General features: G+C 42.5%; 2 protein-coding genes across 9 annotated transcripts in view; one reads left to right on the forward strand and one right to left on the reverse strand.

The window, feature by feature from the left end:
- Positions 1-4,686: 4,686 nt before the first annotated feature.
- COPS4 (COP9 signalosome subunit 4) lies at positions 4,687-14,408 on the reverse strand. Of its 2 annotated transcripts, none has more exons than XM_065689266.1 (10): positions 14,005-14,408; positions 12,783-12,862; positions 11,830-11,981; positions 10,463-10,566; positions 9,487-9,640; positions 8,189-8,339; positions 7,604-7,774; positions 6,174-6,289; positions 5,741-5,825; positions 4,687-5,231 (listed from the first exon to the last, which is right to left on the reverse strand). In XM_065689266.1, the coding sequence occupies exons 1-10, from the start codon at positions 14,076-14,078 to the stop codon at positions 5,098-5,100; spliced, it is 1,221 nt and encodes a 406-aa protein (XP_065545338.1). In that variant the 5' UTR covers positions 14,079-14,408; the 3' UTR covers positions 4,687-5,097. The 2 variants fall into 2 exon arrangements, with proteins under 2 accessions (XP_065545338.1, XP_065545328.1); XM_065689256.1 differs by having other exon boundaries at positions 14,129-14,220.
- Positions 14,268-21,881, forward strand: part of LIN54 (lin-54 DREAM MuvB core complex component) — a 41,219-nt gene continuing 33,605 nt past the window's right edge. For 3 of the 7 annotated variants that reach the window (XM_065689190.1, XM_065689237.1, XM_065689229.1), the window contains exon 1: positions 14,594-14,682. Coding sequence is in view for 1 of the 7 variants with exons in the window: in XM_065689243.1 (XP_065545315.1) it covers positions 14,476-14,682 (207 nt within the window). In the remaining 6 variants the exon portion in view is untranslated. Of the gene's footprint in view, positions 14,683-14,830; positions 15,003-15,107; positions 15,128-15,208; positions 15,298-21,881 lie in introns of those variants that run through there. The other 4 variants (XM_065689243.1, XM_065689210.1, XM_065689219.1 and 1 more) reach the window with 4 other exon arrangements.

A 21,881-nucleotide genomic window follows, 5' to 3' on the forward strand; every position in this document is an offset into this window, starting at 1 on the left:
AAGCCAGAATGATACCCGGGTCAATAGCGGTGTGTGAGCTCAGAGCGGTTAGCACTGCCCTGTTCACTTGTTCTGTTAGCTGACCACCAAAGGTCATCTTGGTTTTGAGGCTACAGTTGGCCACTTAGGCTTCTCCTCTCAGAAGTGGTTCAGTATCTCTGTGCATTGCTTTGCAGAGGTCATTCCTGGCCCACAGGGAGAAAAGAAACTCCACAAACAGCTATGAACACACCCTGTTACAGCTTTTTAGAGCTGTCTTCTCCCCTTAAGTAGCAAAATGAAGCAGCAAACGCCCTAAATTGGGATGTATATGAATGGCACACATAGCACACCTCCAACTGCAAGGGGCATGCCCCCGAGAGCAGAACTGTGTGCAGAGGTCAATGTGACTTGCTTTTCAATATATATATATTTTAAAAAAAATAATCTGTAAGTAAGAAGAAAAACAACAGGCTGTAGACTAATAGTGACTATGTCCATATTTCTCTTGATGGGAGAAAAGATTCTCAGCCAGTACCACTTTGAACTAGTAACAAGTAATTTCACTTGAAAATATGTGGCCAAAATACTCTTCAGCCTTGAAAAGGAACACCATTTATATCACCATTTTGCTCTTCCATTTCTGATGCTGTTAGACCAACATATGCAAGAATACTTGCATAGTAAAGAATAATATAATTGAGACTCACTTCAGTTTCTCAGTAGTAGTGGCAAGGTGCCCTGAAACAAGACACCTCTTTATGAATCTAGACAAGTGTATGAAGTATAGCAAGTGTACATGCTCTCTGTGCTCTTTCCTATATTAAAGAATTTGAAGTTGGGGCTGTTCAGCCTGGAGAAGAGAAGGCTGCGTGGAGACCTCATAGCAGCCTTCCAGTACCTGAAGGGGGCCTATAGGGATGCTGGGGAGGGACTCTTCGTCAGGGACTGTAGTGACAGGACAAGGGGTAATGGGTTAAACAGGGGAAGTTTAGACTGGATATAAGGAGGAAATTCTTTCCTGTTAGGGTGGTGAGACACTGGAATTGGTTGCCCAGGGAGGTTGTGAGCGCTCCATCCCTGGCAGTGTTCAAGGCCAGGTTGGATGAAGCCTTGTGTTGGATGGTTTAGTGGGAGGTGTCCCTGCCTATGGCAGGGGGGTTGGAACTAGATGATCTTGAGGTCCTTTCCAACCCTAACTATTCTATGATTCTATGATTTGATAATAAGTACTTGCTTCTGTAAAATTAGTTGAAAAAACAGTGACATGATGTCACCCTGAGCTTGACCTCCTTAAACCTTATGAATTCCTTTCTTGAGGGATGTTTGCCTTGTCATCCAATTTGGTTCTCTTTGTAATCAGTTAAAGAATTGAAAAACATGAAGTTGCTTCAATCCAAGGTATGCAGCCAGATATGCGCTCGAATGAATGGAGCTTCCAGCAGAATGGAGATGACAAAGCATAAAAAAAACTCTGAAGGCTGATTTTTTTTTTAAACATCAACAGCAGAAATGGAAAAAGAGTATCTAAATCTACTAAAATTCTGTGAATGCCAGTATCACTAAATGCTTCACCTTTTTTTCTTTCAAGAGAGTTACACTAAGATACTTACTAGTAGCAAATACAAAACTTTCAGGCTGCTCTCTTTCCTATGTCAGTTCCAGTAATAAGTAAATCCTCCTTGTTTGGTTTTGTTTAGGAAACAGCGGTTTCCTCTACAAATGTTGTTTTCATATTTAGATGATTCTGAAAATGTTTTTTTCTCCCTGATTGGATCATTGAAATGAGTAAAATATTGGCAATGAATATTATATAGCAATCAGGCTAAATTTCTGTGATTGCAAAACCATGAATTCATCTCCTTGTAGGAATCAAGAGACGAGAGCTTGTGCATCAAACTTAACCCCAAATCCATAATAACATAAGTTTCATGGGTCACTGAAGTATTCCAGAGTAAAAGAGAATATAAACAAAGTCAAAACATAAGCAAATTTCTGGCTAAGCAAGGGAAAAAATGAACCTGCTCTGAAGAAATGAGACAGAACGTCTGAGCCTCTGTAGAACTGCTGCTAACAAAGGTTACACTGCAAATCTCAAGATGTAGAGGTATGACTAGTTAAGGGAGTGAATTCATTGCACCACTTAAAGTTTGTTTTAATCATGGTAAATCCCTGCACTTCAATGAACTGATCAAAACCCTAATCACAATTTTTGAATATTTTTTTCTGCTGATACTAGATTAGATTACTACTCAAGTAACTATCATAGAATCATAGAATAGTTAGGGTTGGAAAGGACCTCAAGATCATCTAGTTCCAACCCCCCTGTCATGGACAGGGACACCTCACACTAAACCATCCAACACAAGGCTTCATCCAACCTGGCCTTGAACACCGCCAGGGATGGAGCACTCACAACCTCCCTGGGCAACCCATTCCAGTGTCTCACCACCCTAACAGGAAAGAATTTCCTCCTTATATCCAATTTAAACTTCCCCTGTTTAAGTTTGAACCCATAACCCCTTGTCCTGTCACTACAGTCCCTGACGCAGAGTCCCTCCCCAGCATCCCTGTAGGCCCCCTTCAGGTACTGAAAGGCTGCTATTAGGTCCCCACACAGCCTTCTCTTCTCCAGGCTGAACAGCCCCAGCTTCCTCAGCCTCTCTTCATACGGGAGGTGCTCCAGTCCCCTGATCATCCTTGTGGCCCTCCTCTGGACTTGTTCCAGCAGTTCCATGTCCTTTTTATGTTGAGGACACCAGAACTGCACACAATACTCCAGGTGAGGTCTCACAAGAGCAGAGTAGAGGGGCAGGATCACCTCCTTCGACCTGCTGGTCACGCTCCTTTTGATGCGGATACTACTACTCAGATACTGTGTGTAGAATCATAGAACCGCTTGAGTTAGAAGAGACCCTAAATTTCATCTAGTTCCAACTCCCCTGCCGCAGGCAAGGACACCTTCCACTAGACCAGGTTGCTCAAAGCCCCATCCAACCTAGACAGTATCTGTCTTACACTGTCCACATATGTTTTGACTCTGTAGTTGCCTTTAAAGTAATTGGGAGACCTGAGAGGAAAAAAGGTTGTCTGGAAATAAAACAAGCTAGCCAGTGAACTGCCAAAGCTAGCTCTCAGCTTCGACAGAGTTGCCTTGGGAAAAGCAGTACAGCAAAGATACGTACAGCACACTCAGGACTTGCTGATGGTCAGATTGGCCTTAACTACCATCTACCAGCAGCTCTCCCACTGACAATAAATTATTCACAACTGCTGTTAGAGAGTAAGATAGGAGGCTCTTTAGTAAGATAGATGACCCTTGTGGGTATTTGAGGTGAAGGTTCAGCGCCAGACACCATCCCTAGTAGACAGAAACCTTTATACTGGACTGTCAGCCCACACTGAAGGACAACAGCCATCCAACCTCTGTGTATAATAAGGACCTGGAAAACCTACCCCTGCTCTTTTAGTGTGAACTTTAGATGTCTAGTGGGCAGCTCCTTCCTGCTCCCACAGCTGCTCTGCCACCACTCCCCCTCAGAGAAACTAGAAAATGCGACCAACCAGGAGTAACGTACTTGGTCAGTTGTTTCAGAAGTGTCACCTGCCAGGTTTACAGAAATGCATCTTATTTATGGATGAACCACCCACCACTTGGCTCACGGCTTTTTCTAAATATCTAACAGCACTACAAACCTAAATTCTAAATACACCAACAGGATGAAAAAAAAAAAAGGGGGGGGGGAGGTGGGGGGTGGAAAAAAATCAAGGAACCGGAGTTACGGATTAAGCAAAAACCTTTGACTCAAAGGCATCAACATCCTCCAAATTTTGAGACAAAAAGACCAGGATGAACCAAAGACTGACACCTCATTAATAGTGTCATAACTTGACTGAAATGAAAAAGGAGCCAAGGTAATTCACATCAAAGATGGAATTACAACCTGAACAGGATGACCTCAAAGTAGAACATAACCTCTGGACAGGAACAGCTATTGATGAAACTCTGCCTTGGCTCTCCAGTACCAGAAGAGCTGTGAAAACCTCTCCAGCAAATCACACAAGACTCACACTTGGCAGACCATAAGGATGGGTAAAGAGTACACAACTCCAGGCTGACAAACATTAGAGGGTCACTGTGATACCTCCTTCCCATGCATAAACTTTTCAGATTAGCCCCATTTATGTGATACCTTTACCTAGTTGTAAGTAATCTGCATGGTATTCTCCAGCCACTCCAGTTTCAGGTGTTTAATCTTCTGTAGCACAAAATCCCTACCTGCTAAGTTTCTTCTTATACCTCCAGTTCCAAATAAACCACTATAGATACTTTTGTTAAATTACCAATTCATGCTGACCTAGAAAATAAAATAAAGAGCATATTCGGCTTACCTCATTTCACATGTGCTGTGTTCTCATCACTTACCATGTTATTGAGACAACTTAGGAAAACTGGTCTTTACTTCATCTGTCAGAACAGATAACTGTGTCCTGATGCACTAATGCATAAGGGTCAATATTTTATTCAGTTAAGATTTCAGACTTGAGTTTTATGAACAGAGTAGGAAAAAGGTGGTTTTCATTTAACATTTTCAGGGGCTGGAACTGATAATTCCAAAAATTCAACTTATTTCAAGTTACTGCTTAAGGGAAAAAAACAAGAAAAAGCCCCCAGACCCAGGTCCCTGCAACACATAAATCAAGAGGCTCATTCCAGCCTTTATTAGAATAATTACAACTAAAATAAACATGGCACTTTCATTTTCACAGCAGAACAAGCATTTTATGAAGTAACAGGGTACAAAGCTATAGCAATACAGTGGAGAAAAAAATTAAATAAACAAAAACCAAAGTTTGCTGTAGACATCACAGCCGCTCTTATGTGTAAACCACAGCTTTCAGGACAGCAGAGTGCAATGCAGACACAGCACCAGCATCATTCTATGCTCAGGGAACTGTCACACCAAACATGGCATCACCTAACTGTGTCCTAAACCAGAGTGAAAGCAGAGGTGTGGAAATGATGTGGTTTATTCATTTGGTTCACAGTCCTGATCAGTTTCCCTCCTCCAGCACAGCAGGTGGTTGAGTGCCTGCACTCAGACAATGGCTGTACAGTCACTGAGCCATCTGGGCCTCCATTGCCTGCGCTGTCCATTCTGGAGCTGTCTGACTTATCTTCTCCAGTAGGTTGTTAACCTGGAAACACAGTGACTGAATCTGCTTGTCCCAAGTTGGCAAAGCTTCACGAGCTGGAACAAAAAAAAAAAAAAACCAACAACAACAAACATCAAACAAAAGACATACAAAACAATGTAAATCCTAGTGATGATTACTTTGCCTTTTCAACTGTAACATTTTCTTCTGCCACTGCCCCCACCTACCTCAAAGAGGAACACTCCTGGCAACTACATCATTTTTTTATTCAAAAGCTATAATAATTTTGGCTGCCTGTCAGAAGCCTAACTCCTGCATTGCAAAGTAGAACTGAACAGGAAACTTCCTGGTGAACCTGCTCTTACATGGAGACTGATGGAATGAATTCACACTTTCCAGCAGTTAAGAGACTGGTAGGGAGGGTGGGCAAAGTGTGGTCCTCCGTTAAGACAAACTTTGCCACCTCCTGGCCACAGCAAGAGACAGGAAGCTCGCTTCAGACAGAAGATACTAAGAAATGCAATTTTCTTCCTCCGTGAGGCAACACTCAAAAGGCTCACTCTGTGTGCTGCTTAAACAAATAAATTACTGTGGTGGAACTTACTCTCAAAATGAACAATTCCGTCAATCTGATCAATGAATCCATTCATGCGACCCTCAGTTATCATCTGAGATGCTATCTTTTCTGCCTGAAATAACAGAAGAAAGGTGTTAGAAAGTCCTTCCATTCTGAAACAAGTTTAAAATTATTAAGACTTAATAGCCCTTACAGGTTTTTCAACAACTCCACATGCTGGGGTTGGGGACCCACCAACAACATGAATTATGAAATGATTAGGCATACTATCAGTGGATCTAACTCCTCTATTGTTCATTCCACATTGTGTACCTTTCCTTCTCATAAGGTGTGCTAGATATTTAATCTTCCTCATAATATATTATTTCTTAATATTTAACTTGTTTACCTAATATTTACTACAGCTGTTTTCTCATGTCTCTGATGCTCCTTGTTTTTACAAGATGTAGAAAACTGATACCTTAGCTGCAGGGATCTCTAGTAATGCTCCAAGCTCTTCAAAAGTAATGTTATTGTAAAGTTTGCTTGCAGATAGTAAGTTGTGTTCAATAACAGCTCTGTCCAGGATACTGGAACCTTATGGGTTAGATGAGGAAAAAAAATCCATTACTGTAAGATTAAAATATTTGGTTTATACTGTAGAGCAAATGGAAAACAAAGGGGTTATGTGTGCATGAGGTCCAGATGCATCTGCCTTGCATCAATGTTCTGCTATGCAGAGGAAAGTGAACAAAAAATGGATGGTGGATAAAATGGCTGATTTTAAGACAGGCAGCTTAAACCCTTTTATTTAATTTCTAGCAGAGCCCTTGGTTTTCCTACAAGACTCAGCATCAGAATTGAGGGAGTTTTACCTTCTGTGATCAGTCCCTAGCTTGCCAAATGGAAAGGCTATCGCATTTCTTTTATTCATTACAGTACTTAGCAGTAAAATGAACCAGTCCCTTACTATGCTTTTATGAAGATAACCCTTCATGTAATTTCTCCCTTCTTGATTTACCAATTTAACTCATTTGCCCTTTAACCTTCAGATGAAGATAAGCACATTATTAAATACCAACTAACCTGCATTCCTTAACTTACATGGACAGCCACAAATTGACCCAAGGAAAGGACTGCAGCTTATTGTCAGTAAGCACCCTTAATCAGTTCTCACCTCTGTGGTTGCACAGTTGTTTATTTGTCCTTAATCAATAAGTATTGTTCATTAGGAAGGGTTTCCTGATTAAGAGGTGCTTCATGTTTCTGTATTTTTCCACTTCAATATTCTTCTAATTCAGAAAATTGAGACCAGAGTGTTTAAGATTTCAGTGAAGTCACTACTTCACATATTTCTCACTGTTCAGAGGTTCCAAGAACAGAGCTAATATGTCACTGAAACGGACCAGAAAAAGATTTGGAGAGTGCAAGGTCCAAGTCACCCCCTCACTATCGGTCATCTTCCAACCAAGTCAGGAAGCAGTTCAAATAAATTTATCATCTGTACAGACCATTTGCGGCTTCATGCATATCACATGTTTCTAGGCATCCTATTTATAACAGTGCCTTAGAATTGGAGAAGTTCAAAAGGACAGAGACTCAAAGTATGAGGCAAGGATAGAAACCCTGGGAGGCTGTCAGTGAAGACTCTACATGGACAGAGAAAACAATTTCACAAGTTATCTTCTATAAGAATATTTCAAAACCTTTAACAGCCAATCAGAAAGATCAACTATGGCTAAGAAGCTTTACTATTAAACTATACTGAGGGTAACATGTTGGGAAATAATTTTAAAATAACCACATAAGCAATACTAAATTCTTTTCCATCACACTTCTTGACTGCATTGGGCAAATCTAACTCCTGTGGATGATAGACCTAACGCTACAAGGCTTTCAAGAAATATGTACCATCAGCTGTAGTTGCTTTCTGGTGAGGCATTAGCATAGCTGCAAACTCTTGCAGTTGATTTCCACGAATAATTCTGTCAAGATACATTTTCTCCAAGATCCCATAGGCTGCTAGCTGCTGGCATCTCTCATCCTTGAAGAGCGTAGCAAGCATGCGAGAACGCTGTTGTCCTAGGAGAGTCAAGAAGAATCCTCCTAAACGATCACCAAAGTATTGAGTATTTAGAGGTAAACAACAGAGTTATCATGATTTTTTCCTCAATAAATGTAATTAACCAACAAAGCTCTACCAAAGAAGAAACTCTGTTGTGTTCCGTTCAAAAAACAGTTTGCTAAAACACTGACCATCTTTTGCATCTTTAGCCAAGATGCCACCTTATCACTAGCAAAGACACATAACTAATCCAACCCTGAGTTAACAGTATGCCAATAGGCAATTCTGACACCATGCTCACAATTCTGGATTCCTCATCAAATCTTAGTTACAAGATCTCTCCCTACAAGTAATGTACAAGCTGACTTGCTTCACAGGATATGAAATACCTATGTTGGGTCTTTCAAACAAAAATGTACCATGTTTTTTACCTGCTGATGCCAAAATAGTACAATGCAAAGCATGCTTTAATGCCTCCAGTCGCTCAGTTTCATGGACTATGCTCTTATAGGACAGCTCATTGTATCTTTGGGCAGCCTCAATGAACTTTCTTCTGTAATCAAGAACTCGAGCATAGCAAACCTAGAAAGAAAATATGTCTCAGAAAAAAGTAACACGGGTGGCTGCATAATATAGCGGTGTATAAATTGACACATTATCAAGTGACAGCTCCCATAAATACAGCTTCACTGCATCTTAAGGAAATCTGTGTCTTTGAATTATTAGCTCAATTTGCAAAGCCCTTACTAAAGCATCAAGGAAAGGAATTGAAAGTGCATTTCCCAGCACTATTCACATGTTAAACACTGCAAATGTCTAAATGCCAGAAACTAAGTAAATGAAATATTGTACAGCTGACACTGTACTTACATAAACTTCCCCTTCACTACTGACATTGACAGCTAGCACTTAGGTAGCAATTTGTACGTTTCAAGTATTTGCTTTTTCCTTTCAGCACTGTAACAGCATCTGATCTTTCTTCTCTCCCTTCCTTTAAGCCTTCTAAATGCTTACAGAAAATATTTACTCTTCCAACTGAGTGCATGCTTTAAAACACAGTGGGAGAAAAAAAAGAAAATGAAAAACCAACAAACCAAAACACACACCCCACCCCTACCCCCTCAAGTTACAGCTCATGAGCTTGTGGCACATCTGCTTTGTGCTGTAGAACTTTAAACACCACCACCACCTCCTGATTAGTACTGTCACACTATAGTTATCACTGCTCATCCCAGTTACTAAAATGCTTTGAGAAATCAGTGTATGAACTATGTACACAGTAAACCCACAAAAGGTTAGCAATTACTTCATTACTTGAGACTTAGAGCTACTTTTATGGATGGGACCTACTACTTAATTACGCAGGGGGAGGGGGAAGTTTCACTTGTTCCTAATATTGGATGCGATTTATTTCCCTACTTAGATTTACAGACAACAGTGAAGGTAAAATTTTGAACAATATTTCAGACACTTTGAAGCCTAAGTTTTATTTTCAATAATGCCAGTAAAGCCAGCATTTAAATAACCTTTGCAGACTTATCTTCAAATCATAAAGAATGAGCTTTTTAATTATTACTAAGATGAGGCTCTCAAGCTCCCAAAAACACTTAGAAGCTTTCCCCTTTGTCTGTTTTCTCATTATGAAAGTTTTAGCGGCACTGTATAAAAACATCTCAATGTGGAATCACCTCTCTTTAGAAAGAGAAAGCAATAAAGCAAGTTAGACAACCTTATAATGGATTTGCAGCTGTTCGTTAGTTGATTCATTCTGAAGCAGGGAAGCTCGATTAATATAAGCTTCTGCTTGAACTGGGTCATCATCCTCCAGATACAGTCTGGCAATTTTCAGGTAGGTCTCCAGTTTATAATCTACATTGTACTGTCTGTAGAGAAAAAAAAAGCAAGTACTCAGAGTCGCTCCACAACTACCCTTGCTCTTAACTGTTCTAAACATATATTTTGATTCTTACACATTTGGCAACATTTACTTTACCTTGCTTTCTTCGCCTGTAACAACAAAATTAGTATGCTCTGTTCAGGGTAAGGAAATTTGAGATGAAAGCCAACAAAGAACTGGCTCCTACAAACACTAACAGAAATAATGCTGTCCACCAAGAGACAAATGTACACTCTAATAATCAGGTTTCAGTGGACTAGTCTTTTAAGCCGCTGATTGCTTCAGTTAAGAAGCAATCTTCAAGTGGAACAAATGGGTGCTAAATACGCAAACGCTATAGCAATTCCTTCTACATGCACACAGAGAAAGATAGAAAGGACAGCCAAAGAAAAGTAACAGAAAGAGTTCTAGACCAATCCACAAAACACCACAGAAGCCCTCAACTGTATTTGCTAATATCCAATTTCAAATTATGTCTTCCTTGTGAACTGTAAAGGCAAACGCATGGAAGAACTGCCACATTCCAAGAACCTTCCAATAACTTAGAAGCAGTTTTGTGAAATACTATCAAAAAGGCTGTTTATCAACAAGACTGATAAACATTGCAAAACTTCCAGTGCAGTATTTTGACCCACTAAACATGCTGTCGCATCAAGCTATGCTTTCATCATCCGACAATAGTTCTGTCATCAGCTACTGAAACTCTGGGATAATATGCAACCCCAAAATTCTCACTCACTGGTCTAGTTAAGTACAAAGGGAGCAAACATACTTAACAACCCAGAACTATGTCTAGCACAGCACTTACTTTTGCCCTGTTTCCAGAGGGATCCCCACCAATACTTGTGCTGCATTTCTCCAGTCTTCTTCTTTCTCATAGATTGATGCAAGATGTTGCCTTATTGAAGCGACCTCAACAAAAACAAAAGTAATAGCAAATGCTATAGAAGTTGCATGGTTCTGTATTAACCTGCACAGTATTTGTTCTTTTTCATGAATCCCCTCAACCAATACCCTAGCTCCACAGACACAGCAACCTGCACACATGCAACTCTTCCCACATGAGAAGTCCTATGTGGAACTCCTGGATCAAACTTCAATACCAAGCTTTTTAAATATGAGTGCTGGATCACAGCATTTTCACTTAAGCTTGTGACAAACTAAAAGGAATTATCTTCAAGGACCAATACGTATTAACCTTTTATAAAGCTTTTAAAAAGATGAAACGAGGCTTTCAAGAACTGGTGCACCAAGATTCACAAGCCATTTCTTGTAGCTATACCTCATACCATGCCTATAAGATATGAACGAGGTGAACTACGATTAGCTCCTAATGCAGAAACTTCTACTTTGTAGAGCACCTGTCAGCAGGTGAAATATCAGTGCTTATAATCTGGGTTTTATATGCAAGAGTGTGGGTAGAAAAAAAAGGAATTATCTGATGTCTTGGATTTAATTTATGCATAATCATTTTAACATATAGGCAAGCATGTTCAGTTAATACTTGGGAGTAAAAGCTGATTAAAAAGGCAGAAGATAAAGAGAAGCAAATACGAATCATGGTAGAAACTGCCTTGCTTTTCTTCTCAAATGCTAGATCCTAAAGGCTTTTTATGTAAACATCATCTGTAAAAGCTCTCAGATGATGGTGAATGCTCACAAACAAAACCGAGGACTGAACTGAAAAGCAACTGTTGCACATTCCGTAGTTAACTAGAACCATGATTCAAGAGAACATTTTTTTTCTGGTAAAATTATTATGGCTGAAATGCACACATATTTATTTTGAAACAAAAACTATTTGTCAAGATGCTTCTCTCTTTACATCACCTGCCTGTTCCTTTAGCTGTGTAAAATGCCACAGAGTAAGAACCAGTATGTCTCTCAACAGTACTCCCAGTAGCTCAAGCACTGTTTCATTTTAAGAGGCCATTTTCCTGTAGCAGAGGAATTAAACGCCCAGCATCCTGATGAAGTGACAAAGTCTGTACTCTTCGCAAGATCCTAAATACTCTCTACATTTCGTTCAGGTTTTGCATGTACAGGAATGCAAAACCGGACTCTAAGTAGGAACATTTGTTTTGAACAGTTTTGAAGACTTAAAATCATAAGCAGAAAAAAAAAAACCCAAAGCCAAGCCTGCAAACAAAAAACTCCCTGTCACTGATCTCTCACCTGCTCTTCAAATGAAATAACTCTGGGCTGTATTTTTTCCAAGGTGAAGTGGTAAATTTCTTTGGCTGTGCTGTCAGGAAGACTTGGAAGATGTGTACAGAAGTCTGTCAGTAGCTGACGTGAGATCACTAGACTGACATTCTCGTTCACCACTGTTTCAGAGACACATGGAAGAAAAACACAAGATAGATGCAATGCTTGTCAGTGCCTTCACTGTAAGCAATAACTTGCTTTTAGATTAATTTCGAGTAGTTCAAGTTTCAAAATCTGTATCCATGTGAAATTTGGGGGGTTTACTTTGGTTTTTTAGAGGGTGATTTTTCTTTTCCTTCTTGGAAAGTTTATTTACACTAGAGGTCACCAGAGTTCTAAACTGACATAATTAATTTCTCACTTTGATTCATAGTTTAGAGAGATGTTTCATCCTGAAACACTGTTCTCAGTTGCTGAAACATCTAGGACAAAATAAACCATTAGGCTAAATTCCACTAAGCTTATTCTTAACTTTAAAAAATCGTAACTGGCATAATTTATAGAGGTAGACTATTAGCCAAAAATCTAATACGACACAAAAAAAAAAAAACAACCCTACGCTATCATTTCTTCCTGACAGTTTTTCAAACCAATTTGAGATGGGAAAAGAAGGGGGTTGTTAGTTTAAATACCACCTGGCATTCAGTATCAATTTTAGCATTTAAGAGATTACTTGATGTTTTTACCTTCTGACCCTGTCACACTGACATGTTAGAAAGCTGTTATCACTTGGAAACCTTACAAGCCCATTCTCCCTAAACTTCTGAATGTGGTGATGATTGTTCCTCTTTTATTTGTGTTTGAGTTCCAATAGGACCAAAATACCACCTATTTAAGTAGCCTCACACAGAGTTAACAAATAATCCCACAGACCTCTGGCCTTCACTTAGTGTGCAATCAACTACACTAGATGCACTTACTTGCTTCTACAAAAGCTTTCAAAGCTTCAAGTTGTTCTGCACCTGACAGCTGAATGGCTTTTTCCAATATTTGACGATATCTGTCCACAGATAAATAAAAAAAAAAATAAAAAATCACTCATAGGGCACATTTTTTCACTAACAAGTTGCATTTCTTTTATTAAATTTTCTATGTCAGAGCCCTACTTACACTTTTATTTTCTATATTCTTGAGGTAGCAATTTTCCCAAGTATTTTTGCTCACATGTCAGCAACATTCACTTGGAATTGGTATCCCAGAACTAGATTCTCAGATAACATAGTTCATTATTTTATCTATATATATGTAAATTTTAAAGTTAAAAAAAGAATTATGTCCCTAAGATAGTGCACAGAAAAAGTAATAACAATTACATCACTCACCGATTAAGGTTAATAAAGTTAGTCAAATGTTCAAATTGCCATACTCAATGAGAATGAGAAACAGCATTGGGAGTAGGACATAAATAATGTTATGGCCACTTGATATGAGCATAGGCACAGCCTCTGCATTTTTAAGTGTTTATTTCTGCAAAAAATGACAGCTCCAGTTTTCATTCTTCATGAAACTAATTCACTTTGCCTGGGCCATAACCTCAGCATGTGCAATACTGGTTAAGTACTACTACATGCATCCCGAAACCACATTTTGAGAGGCTCCTTCCCAAGTTTTTACAAGGAACTCCTAAAAGTGAAGCAATTCCTCTAGAAAATAAGCAACCGGACTGGGGAAGAATTTCTGTTTACTGACCAACATCTGACCGAATTCTCAGGGGAAAGAAAGTGTACATTACACATTGCACTGTGAGTAGCTCAAACCCCAACGTTTGCCATCCAGAATACCCACACTAATGAAAATAAGAATAATGGGGTTACTGACATCTACAGAAAACAAATTCCCTGGCCTATCAGTTTCGCGCAGCCGACGGGCATGCAGTCGAGCTCTGAGGTGCTGCGGGCACATACACGAGGTTCCTGAGGCCCCAAGCCTAGGCCGGGACCCCGCCAGCACAGAGCGGATCGTTGTTACAAACGATAAATAAACAAAAGATGACAGAATCACGAAGCGAAATCTTCCTTCTATTGAAAGAAGGGCGGCCGTGCGGCAAGAGCCGCCTTGCCCGCCCAGGGGCCGGCAGCCTCCTTTCTACCTCTCCCCGCTCCCAAGGGCCACTCGCCCCCCCCGCCGGGCGCCGGCACTCACTTGCCCGCCAGGTCCTTGTGCGAGCCACTAGAGTTCATCAGCTGCGCCAGGTCCTGTCTCACAGCCGCCGCCATCTTCACCAAACCACCGCCGTCCCCCTGGCGCGACGCGCGCCTCCTCTTACCATAGAGCCGCGCCGCCGGCAGGATAGGCCGCAGCGCGGCGGGGTCACGTGGAGAGGAGGGAGCGCCCGCAGCAGGCAGCAGTCGGCCGCGGAGGATAAAGCTCAGGCGGGCCCCGCGCACACGTGCCCCTCGGGGCCGCGCAGCGACATGTGTATAAATATACACGTACAGAACCGCACCGGCTGGCGGCCTCTGACACGGACCAACGCCAGCCGAACGCAGGCCGCACCGGGCCCTCCTTCCGTGCGGCGAGCGACCCCGGAAGCGGGCAGGGAGGCGGTACCGGAAGCGCGGGGTGGGGCGCCGCGCCGGCGGTTGCCAGGGCGGCGAGGCGCAGTATTATGGGATGCGGCGGGGGAATGGCGCGGGGCGCGTGATTTTGAACAAACACGGCGGCTTCGTCCCGGCCGCTGCCGCCGCCACGGCCGCCGGCAGCGGTAGCGGAGGGGAGTGGACCGGCGGCGGCGCAAGGCGCGGGGAGCGGGCGGCGAGAAGCATTCATAGCAATAGTGGCGGAGGAGGAGGAGGAGAAGGAAGAGCGCCCGCCCGCCCGGTGAGTGCGAGGGGCGGGAAAGCGGCGGCAGGAGGATGAAGAAGCGGGTGGGGGCACAGCCCCGCTGACGGGGGGGCAGTGGCAAAGCCCAGGAGAGAGCGGCAAAGCGCTGACAACCTCCTCCCGCCTGAAAGACACAGGCCCGGCCCCGCTGGGCGCGCTCCCTGCCGCGGGGCGGGCTCCCGGGCGGCCCCGCCGACCTCCCCGGGCTTTCGGGCACAGGCGTTCCGGTCGCCCCGCTGCCGCGGGGAGTGCCCGCTCGGCGGGTCCCATCGCCGTTGCTCGTTGAGATCACCTGCACCCAAAGCAGCGGCGGAGCGGTAGGGTTCAAAAGGACCCGGGGAGCGGCGGCGGGGCGGGAGGAGCTGGCGGGGGAGAGGACGGCGACGCTGAGGCTTCCTTCTCGGCCGGGGGGTCCGTGCAGAGCCCGCCGCCTTCCCTGCCGGTCCGGAAGCAGTTGGTGCTCGGCGGTGGGGCAGATCGGGGCGGGGCGGCGGGGGCAGGTGCGGCGGGGGCGGGCCGCGGGGACCGGTGGTGACGGGGTGAAAATGGCGGATCTTTCGAAATACGGTGGCGGCTGCTGGCGGCTCCCGGCGGCTCCCGCCCGCCGGTGAGGTGAGGCCCCGGCGGTCGGGCGGGGGGAATGATCGCGGTGGGGCGGGCGGTGGCGGCCGTCGCCGGCGTCGTGCGGTTCCAATGGTGGCGGCTGCTGTGCCTCGCCTCGCTGGGCCTGGGGCCGGCGGGCCCTAGCTCCTTTGGCCTACGGGACACCGCGTCGGGCGGTGGGGAACCTTCGGGGCCGGGTGCTCCCAGGTCCCCGGTTGTGGCGGCGGCGGGACGCGGTGGTAGCTGGTTTAGGGCCGGAGACACTCTTCTCGCCAGGCTTTGCTCTCTACAGCTACCTGAAAGGAGGTTGTAGTGAGATGGGGTTGGTCCCTTCTCGCCAGTAACAAGTGACAGGACAAGAGGTAACGGCCTAAAGCTGCACCAGGGGTGGTTTACACTGGATATTAGGAACAATTTCTTTACCGAAGGGTGGGCAAGCATTGGAATAGGCTGCTCGGGTCAGTGGTGGAATCACTGTCTCTGGAAATGTTTATAAACTGGATAGACGAGGCACTTAGTGATATGGTTTAGTGGTGGCCTTGGTAGTCCTGGAGTAAAGTTTGGAGTTGATAAGTTTAAAGGTCTCTTTCAGCCCCGCTAGTTTTTGATTTGCCGGTGTGGGTCGTTGGGGGGACCAGGCTGCCCCCAGAGGACCTGCCAGGGCTGTGCTGGCCTTGGACCAGGGTGATGACGACCTTCTTTTCTCTGCGGGGATGCTCACTCAAGCTTTGCTTGCAGAGTGGGGTGCAGTGAAAACAGCATAGTCTGTCTTCCACACTTCTTAATTGTCCCAGGTATGAGGATGTACCTGTGCCTTCAGTGTACTGCAGCACAGCTGAGGGCAGCTGTTGAGTCTGAAGTGAATTTAGCTGGACTGCCTTTTGGGATAGTCCCTGCTTCTGTTTTCATCGCTCTTTTTATGAGGTATATTAGCGATTGGAGTGTGTTACTAATTATTTGTGGCTTTGACTTTGAAGCACATCATGTACTAATTACGTAATGTTTGGGATGGAGGGTTTGAGTTCTGAAAAGCACTGTGGCATTGAACAAGATTGTGAACAGGAGGAAAGCTCTCAGACTTAAGACTTCAAGTAAAGAAAGAACAGATACTTATATGGTCTTCCATTAGGTTCATCCTTCTGAACAGTTGCTTGAAGTATATTGCAGTTATTGTAGAAAATACTGCATATAGAAAGTAGTTTAGAATATTCTTTGCAGTGTTTACATAAAGCTGGCAGTAACAGGCAATGTCATGTGTGTGGTTAGCTTATTCACAATAGCTTTGGCTGATTGGAGACAAGAAGAACAGCAAGATATCAGCTGAGTATTTATTCTGTTAAGGGAATACTTTTGGAAAATAAAATGCATTAGACTTGTCTTTTTTTTTTCCCTCAAGATACCCAGTTTACCTATGTGTCAGGAAGTGGTTACATATTTTGTACAGACTTGTATCAACCTACAGGCAGATGTAAGGCTGTATTGCTCTGTAGGTCAAGCACTTTTAAACACTGGCTTGGACAGTGTATTAGAAAATAGAGCCCAGCTTCTCAAATGAGTTTGAAAGTACTTCATGCTTGTTGTAATGCAATAAGTTTCAAAAGTTTGTTATGCAGGGTTGATTGTTCAGATTATGTGTCTGGAACTGTCTGTTGTTTGACTTGCTTATACTTCTGTGATATCCAAACTCTGATAGTTGGTAACTGCATGCTCTGAATGCTTCAGCTAGAATTCTCAAAAAACTTTAACTGGTTTCAGGTTTGGTATCTGCTAACCACAGGAAAATGGAGTGTGGCAGTCAGATTTCAGCGATAAAGACATTGTTGTCTCATATGTTCGGATATAATTTCTTTTTGGTTTTGAAAAGCAGTCAAAGCCTTTTAGGTGCTTTTCCTTACATTTGTTAGAAAAATAATGTGTGTGTGGGGGGGGGGGTAAGGTAGATTGGAGGTGTCTGGTTTGATTCTTGCTTCAGCAACGAACTGTGCTTTCTTATCTATCGCTTGGCCTGCTTGTGCTTCTGTTCCCTTCCTTTGCTACAGAGGTAGTGCTTTCTTCATGTACTGTTAGGAGCACATCTCAGTGTCCTGTAGAATTTGTATGCTACAATGATGGGATTCATAACAAGCAACTAGGGAGACAAACTCAGGGTTCTGGGTGGTTTTGTTGGATAGTTGTTTGATTATGTTGGGGGGTTTTGGTGTTTTTTGAGGGGGAGGAGAGTTGAGTTTGAGTGTTTGGTGGGTTTTGGGGGGGGATATTGTTATTATTAGCTGAAGGATCACCCAACAAGAGCTGTAAAATATTTCTTGAACTCTTGATTCAAGGGCTTGTATTTTGCCAGGCTCTACATTTGAGTGGTTTCCTTTCTGCAGTTGCTTAGAGAATTGGTAAGCAGCTGTTATGGATTAAACCCAGCCAGCAACTAAGCACCACACAGCCACTTGCTCCTCCTGTGGGAGGGGGGAGAGTATCAGAAGAGTAAAAATGAGAAAACTCATGGTTTGAGATAAAGACAATGTAATAGGTAAAGCAAAAACCCTGCACACAAGCAGTACAAAGCAGGGAATTCATTCACTGCTTCCCATCAGCAGGCAGGTGTTCAGCCATCTTCAAGAAAGTGAGATCCATCATTTGTAACAGTTAGTTGGGAACACAGTCACTATGACACTAAGGACTCCCCCTTCCTCCTTCTTTCTCCAGCTTTATATACTGAACATTATGTCACGTAGTATGGCATATCCTTTTAGTGAATTAAGGTCAACTGTCCCAGCTGTGTCTTGTCCCAGCTTTTTGTCCTGGCGGAGTGAGGTGAAGAAGCAGAAAAGGTCTTGACTCTTTGTAGGCTCTGCTCAGCAATAACTAAAACATCCCTTGTATTTTCATGACTGTTTTCAGCACAAATATCCAAGACATAGCCCCATACCAGCTACTGTGAAGAAAATTAACTCTATCCCAGCCAAAACCGGCACAGCAGCATGTGTCTTTCACTACAGCCTGTGACTAGGCTTGCTCACTTGACAACATTAGAAAACATAGAAGTTTTTTCTTGTGCAAGACTGCTAGAGTAACCCTTTGATCTGTGATGGGGGCGCATAGCTACATGATGCAAGAGGTTCAGGTTTCTAATGTTCCAGATCCAGATGTAGATTAGTGGTTCCTTAACTCTTCCAACTTGTGTGTCATTCCCCTTTACAAGCCATATTACTGCAATTGAACATGTTGCTACCCACATGAGGGTTATGTCCTTGGTTTTGGGCTCTGCTCTGATCTGTCATACAAGTTCAACCATCTCTGTGGTCTGGCTGTGTTGTTTTCTTTCTTTGGAGTAACAGCAGTTTCTGCTATGGACTCGAGAAGCCAATCTGAAGAATGTTTTAGCAACATTTTTAGATGAGTCTGCTGTGAAAAGTTTTTTGGGTTCTTTTGGTGATTGGTTGGTTTGGTGTTGGAGTATTTTTTAGCATTTATATCAAAAAGTTCCCGGTGATCTCAGGTCTGGTTACATTCCTTAATGTGCTCTTTCCCCAAAAAATAAAAGTTCTGAATGAAACAGGAGACACAATCTGCAAACAAGTGAAAACTTTCTGGTTTTAAACCTAATTAAAGTGTCTGGGCAGAGGTTTTTCTGACAGGTTTTGTAGTTCTGTACTTGCTGTCAATGTTTTTTTTCTGTTTTTTACTCTCTGATATATTTGGGAGAAGATATGGCTATGCACTGCTATAATCCCATGTGTACTTGTTACCGCTTTGCTGGTGAGGAAGATGGTTCCTCTCTTTCCTGGCATCTTCTTCCTTTTCCATGCTTTCCCCTTCTCTTCTGCTTTGTAAGCACTTAAGCAACTACACATAGACCACATTTAAGGCCTGATCTGCATTGAAACAAACCTGGCTTATGTCTAGGTTAGAGTGAATCAGCACAAAATGGCCTGATGGTGTTCTGCCACCACTGAGAGTCGGTTGTACTCTTCCCCTTTCCTGTGTGCAGGGAGTATAAATGCCAAGCTGGGACAGGAGGGGGAGGTTCCTGGGTTTCCCCAGCACTATGACCCAGATGGATTGTTGGCTGTTTTGTGATTCCTTAGTGCTGTTTGGGTGCTTATAGACTTTGAACTGAGATATCTCAGCGCACTGACCTACCAGAATTGGCTCACTACTTTGTTGGGGTAGTTTTATTCCAGGGTTGAACACCAACATCAGCAGTGTGGAGCAAGAGGCCTGTGACAGCTCACAATTTGGTTTGGATGTCTAGCTTTAACCCAGCTTGGTTCCTTCATCTGAGCTGCCTTTGCATCTACATAAATGTTTGCTAGCGTAAGGAGGGCTGAGAATGTTTGTATGGAAATGAACAGGCAGAGGCCAAAGGAGGACAGGAGAGCTTTAGCAATAGTGCTGGCTTAATACACACAGGGAATTGGAGTATAAGGAAAGTAATGCTGCTGATCATGTGCTCACAGTGTTCAAAGTAGCAAAGGATGCTTTTTGAAATGACAGTGCAATAAAGATATTGCTGGGACGTTTTTTACAGTGAAGACTAAAAAAAACTTTTCAGGTGATTGTTTTATTAGTATGTAATTACCAGTTTGACACAGAAAGTTTCTTAGTTGGTAGTTCTCCTTTTAGAATTGTAATAGAAGCTTAAATTACCCCAAACTCGCCAAGGGAAAAAGAATTTACACACAACTGATACGGGGGCAAGTGGTTGGTTAGTTTGAGTGGGGTTCTTTGGGTTTTGTGTATGGGTTTGGTTTTTTTTCCTCCATCATTCTTTAAAAGAAAACAGTTAGCACCTCTATTATAAACATGGCAGTAGTGACATGAGCATAATTTTTCTTCCCATAAAGAAGAAACAAACAAAAAAACCCCAACAACAACAAAACCCTAAAGCTTTAACTGTGTAATATAAAACTCTCATGTCCATATCACTTGATAGCTATTACATTAATCACCTTGCCTCTTCCTCTGATATGTTGTTCACAGTTGTATGTATGGTGCATCACATAGGGAGTGTTCACTTAACAGAATATGGAGTAATAGGAAGGGAATGGTGTGTGTTGCTTGAGCGAATTATGGTTGCCTTGGGAACTATTTCTTTGAATTTTGCAACTATAGATGGTTAAATTTGCAGTAAAGGGCACCTGGTGTTTTCTTAGTACTCCTTGTAACTGATGAGAAAAAGACAGGATACGTGCACTAGTTATATATTGAGCATTTGATAAGGAGGAGTACAGTTGGCTTTTTTCCTTGTTATGGTTCGCCACTGTTATTGTATATGATAAACCTAGAACCATGATCCTCTGGGAAGCATGCAAGCGAACTGCCTCCATACCTTGTCTTCTGCAGAGAATGGGAAAGAGAGTGGAAATTATTTTGTCAGTGTTCCAAATGCATATTTTGTTACTGTGTTAGAGTGATCTGTTTTCATTCTGCTATTACATGTTCAAACATGGTGAGTTTGCAGTCTTAGATGATTTAAGTTTTCCATTTTGTGGAGCTTAGCTTTCTTATGGATTAATCTTTTTTTTTGTTTCATGATATGTATTATTTTAAGGCAATCTCCATCTTGGTAAGCTTAAACAAAAGACTCTCTGTTAAAAAAAAAATGCAGTACTGAGTGATTTTGTAGCTCTTCCGTTTACAGCAAAACAAATGTTTCAGTTTTAGAGACAAAATGTAGAGTGTCAGAGAGTAAAAAAAAAATGCGTAATGCACATAATGAATTACACTATTTTACCCATTTTTGAAATGGGAGCGAAATATAAGAATGGCACTTAATTAGGAGAATTGTAGTACAGTAAGATTGCCTATGTGCAGTTGCGGTCTTTAATTTAGTTATTTGTCAGCAGTAAAGGACGGATTTTGGTTATGTGTATGCTTCTATGCAGGCTTTTCTAGCAAATGTGAGAACGTGTACAATGTCATGACTTTGAAGAACTACATTTCCTGTCTTTTTGTGTCATTGATCTTCAAATTTCACCTTTCTGGAATAGTTGATGTGTGCTTGTATGTACTTGGCAGAAAGGAATGGGAAAATGCAGCAAACAAGGAAATGAATTAGTATTTTCTTCGTTTTGGTTATAAAATGACCCAATAAAATTATTTGGTTTTAAGATATGTTCCCACACACACACACTCCCCTCGTTGAAATCATCTAAAGCAGACAATTGACCTTCCCTTTCTTAACTGTACCTTGTTTCTGCTTTGTATAGGTGGGTGTTCTATGTCATTTAGACTAGCAAGCAGTCAAGAATTTGTGGGAACCATGAACCTTGTGTTTTTATGTAGCGTATTCAGTCTTCTGTTTGCTGGGTTAATGTCTGGAACATTAAATGAAGAGTGATTTTTTCCACTTGCGAAGAATAGGTCTGGTGCCAGTGGTGTGAACTGGCAGTAGCAGAGGGACCAACAAGGCTGTAGTCAATTCATCACCTGCAATGATAGCAAAGATTGTCACTTCTGTTTCCTGTGAAGAAGAAAAAAAAAAAAAAAAATTGCATAGGATGCTTCCAGGAAAGAAACAGAAGACATGACAGAGGGAGACTACTTGTGAGGTTTTACTGTTATTACTGGGAAAAATAAGAGCTCATTTTCTCTGT

Source organism: Lathamus discolor, chromosome 1 (genome assembly GCF_037157495.1).
Source record: "Lathamus discolor isolate bLatDis1 chromosome 1, bLatDis1.hap1, whole genome shotgun sequence".
Classification (NCBI taxonomy): Eukaryota; Metazoa; Chordata; class Aves; order Psittaciformes; family Psittacidae; genus Lathamus; species Lathamus discolor.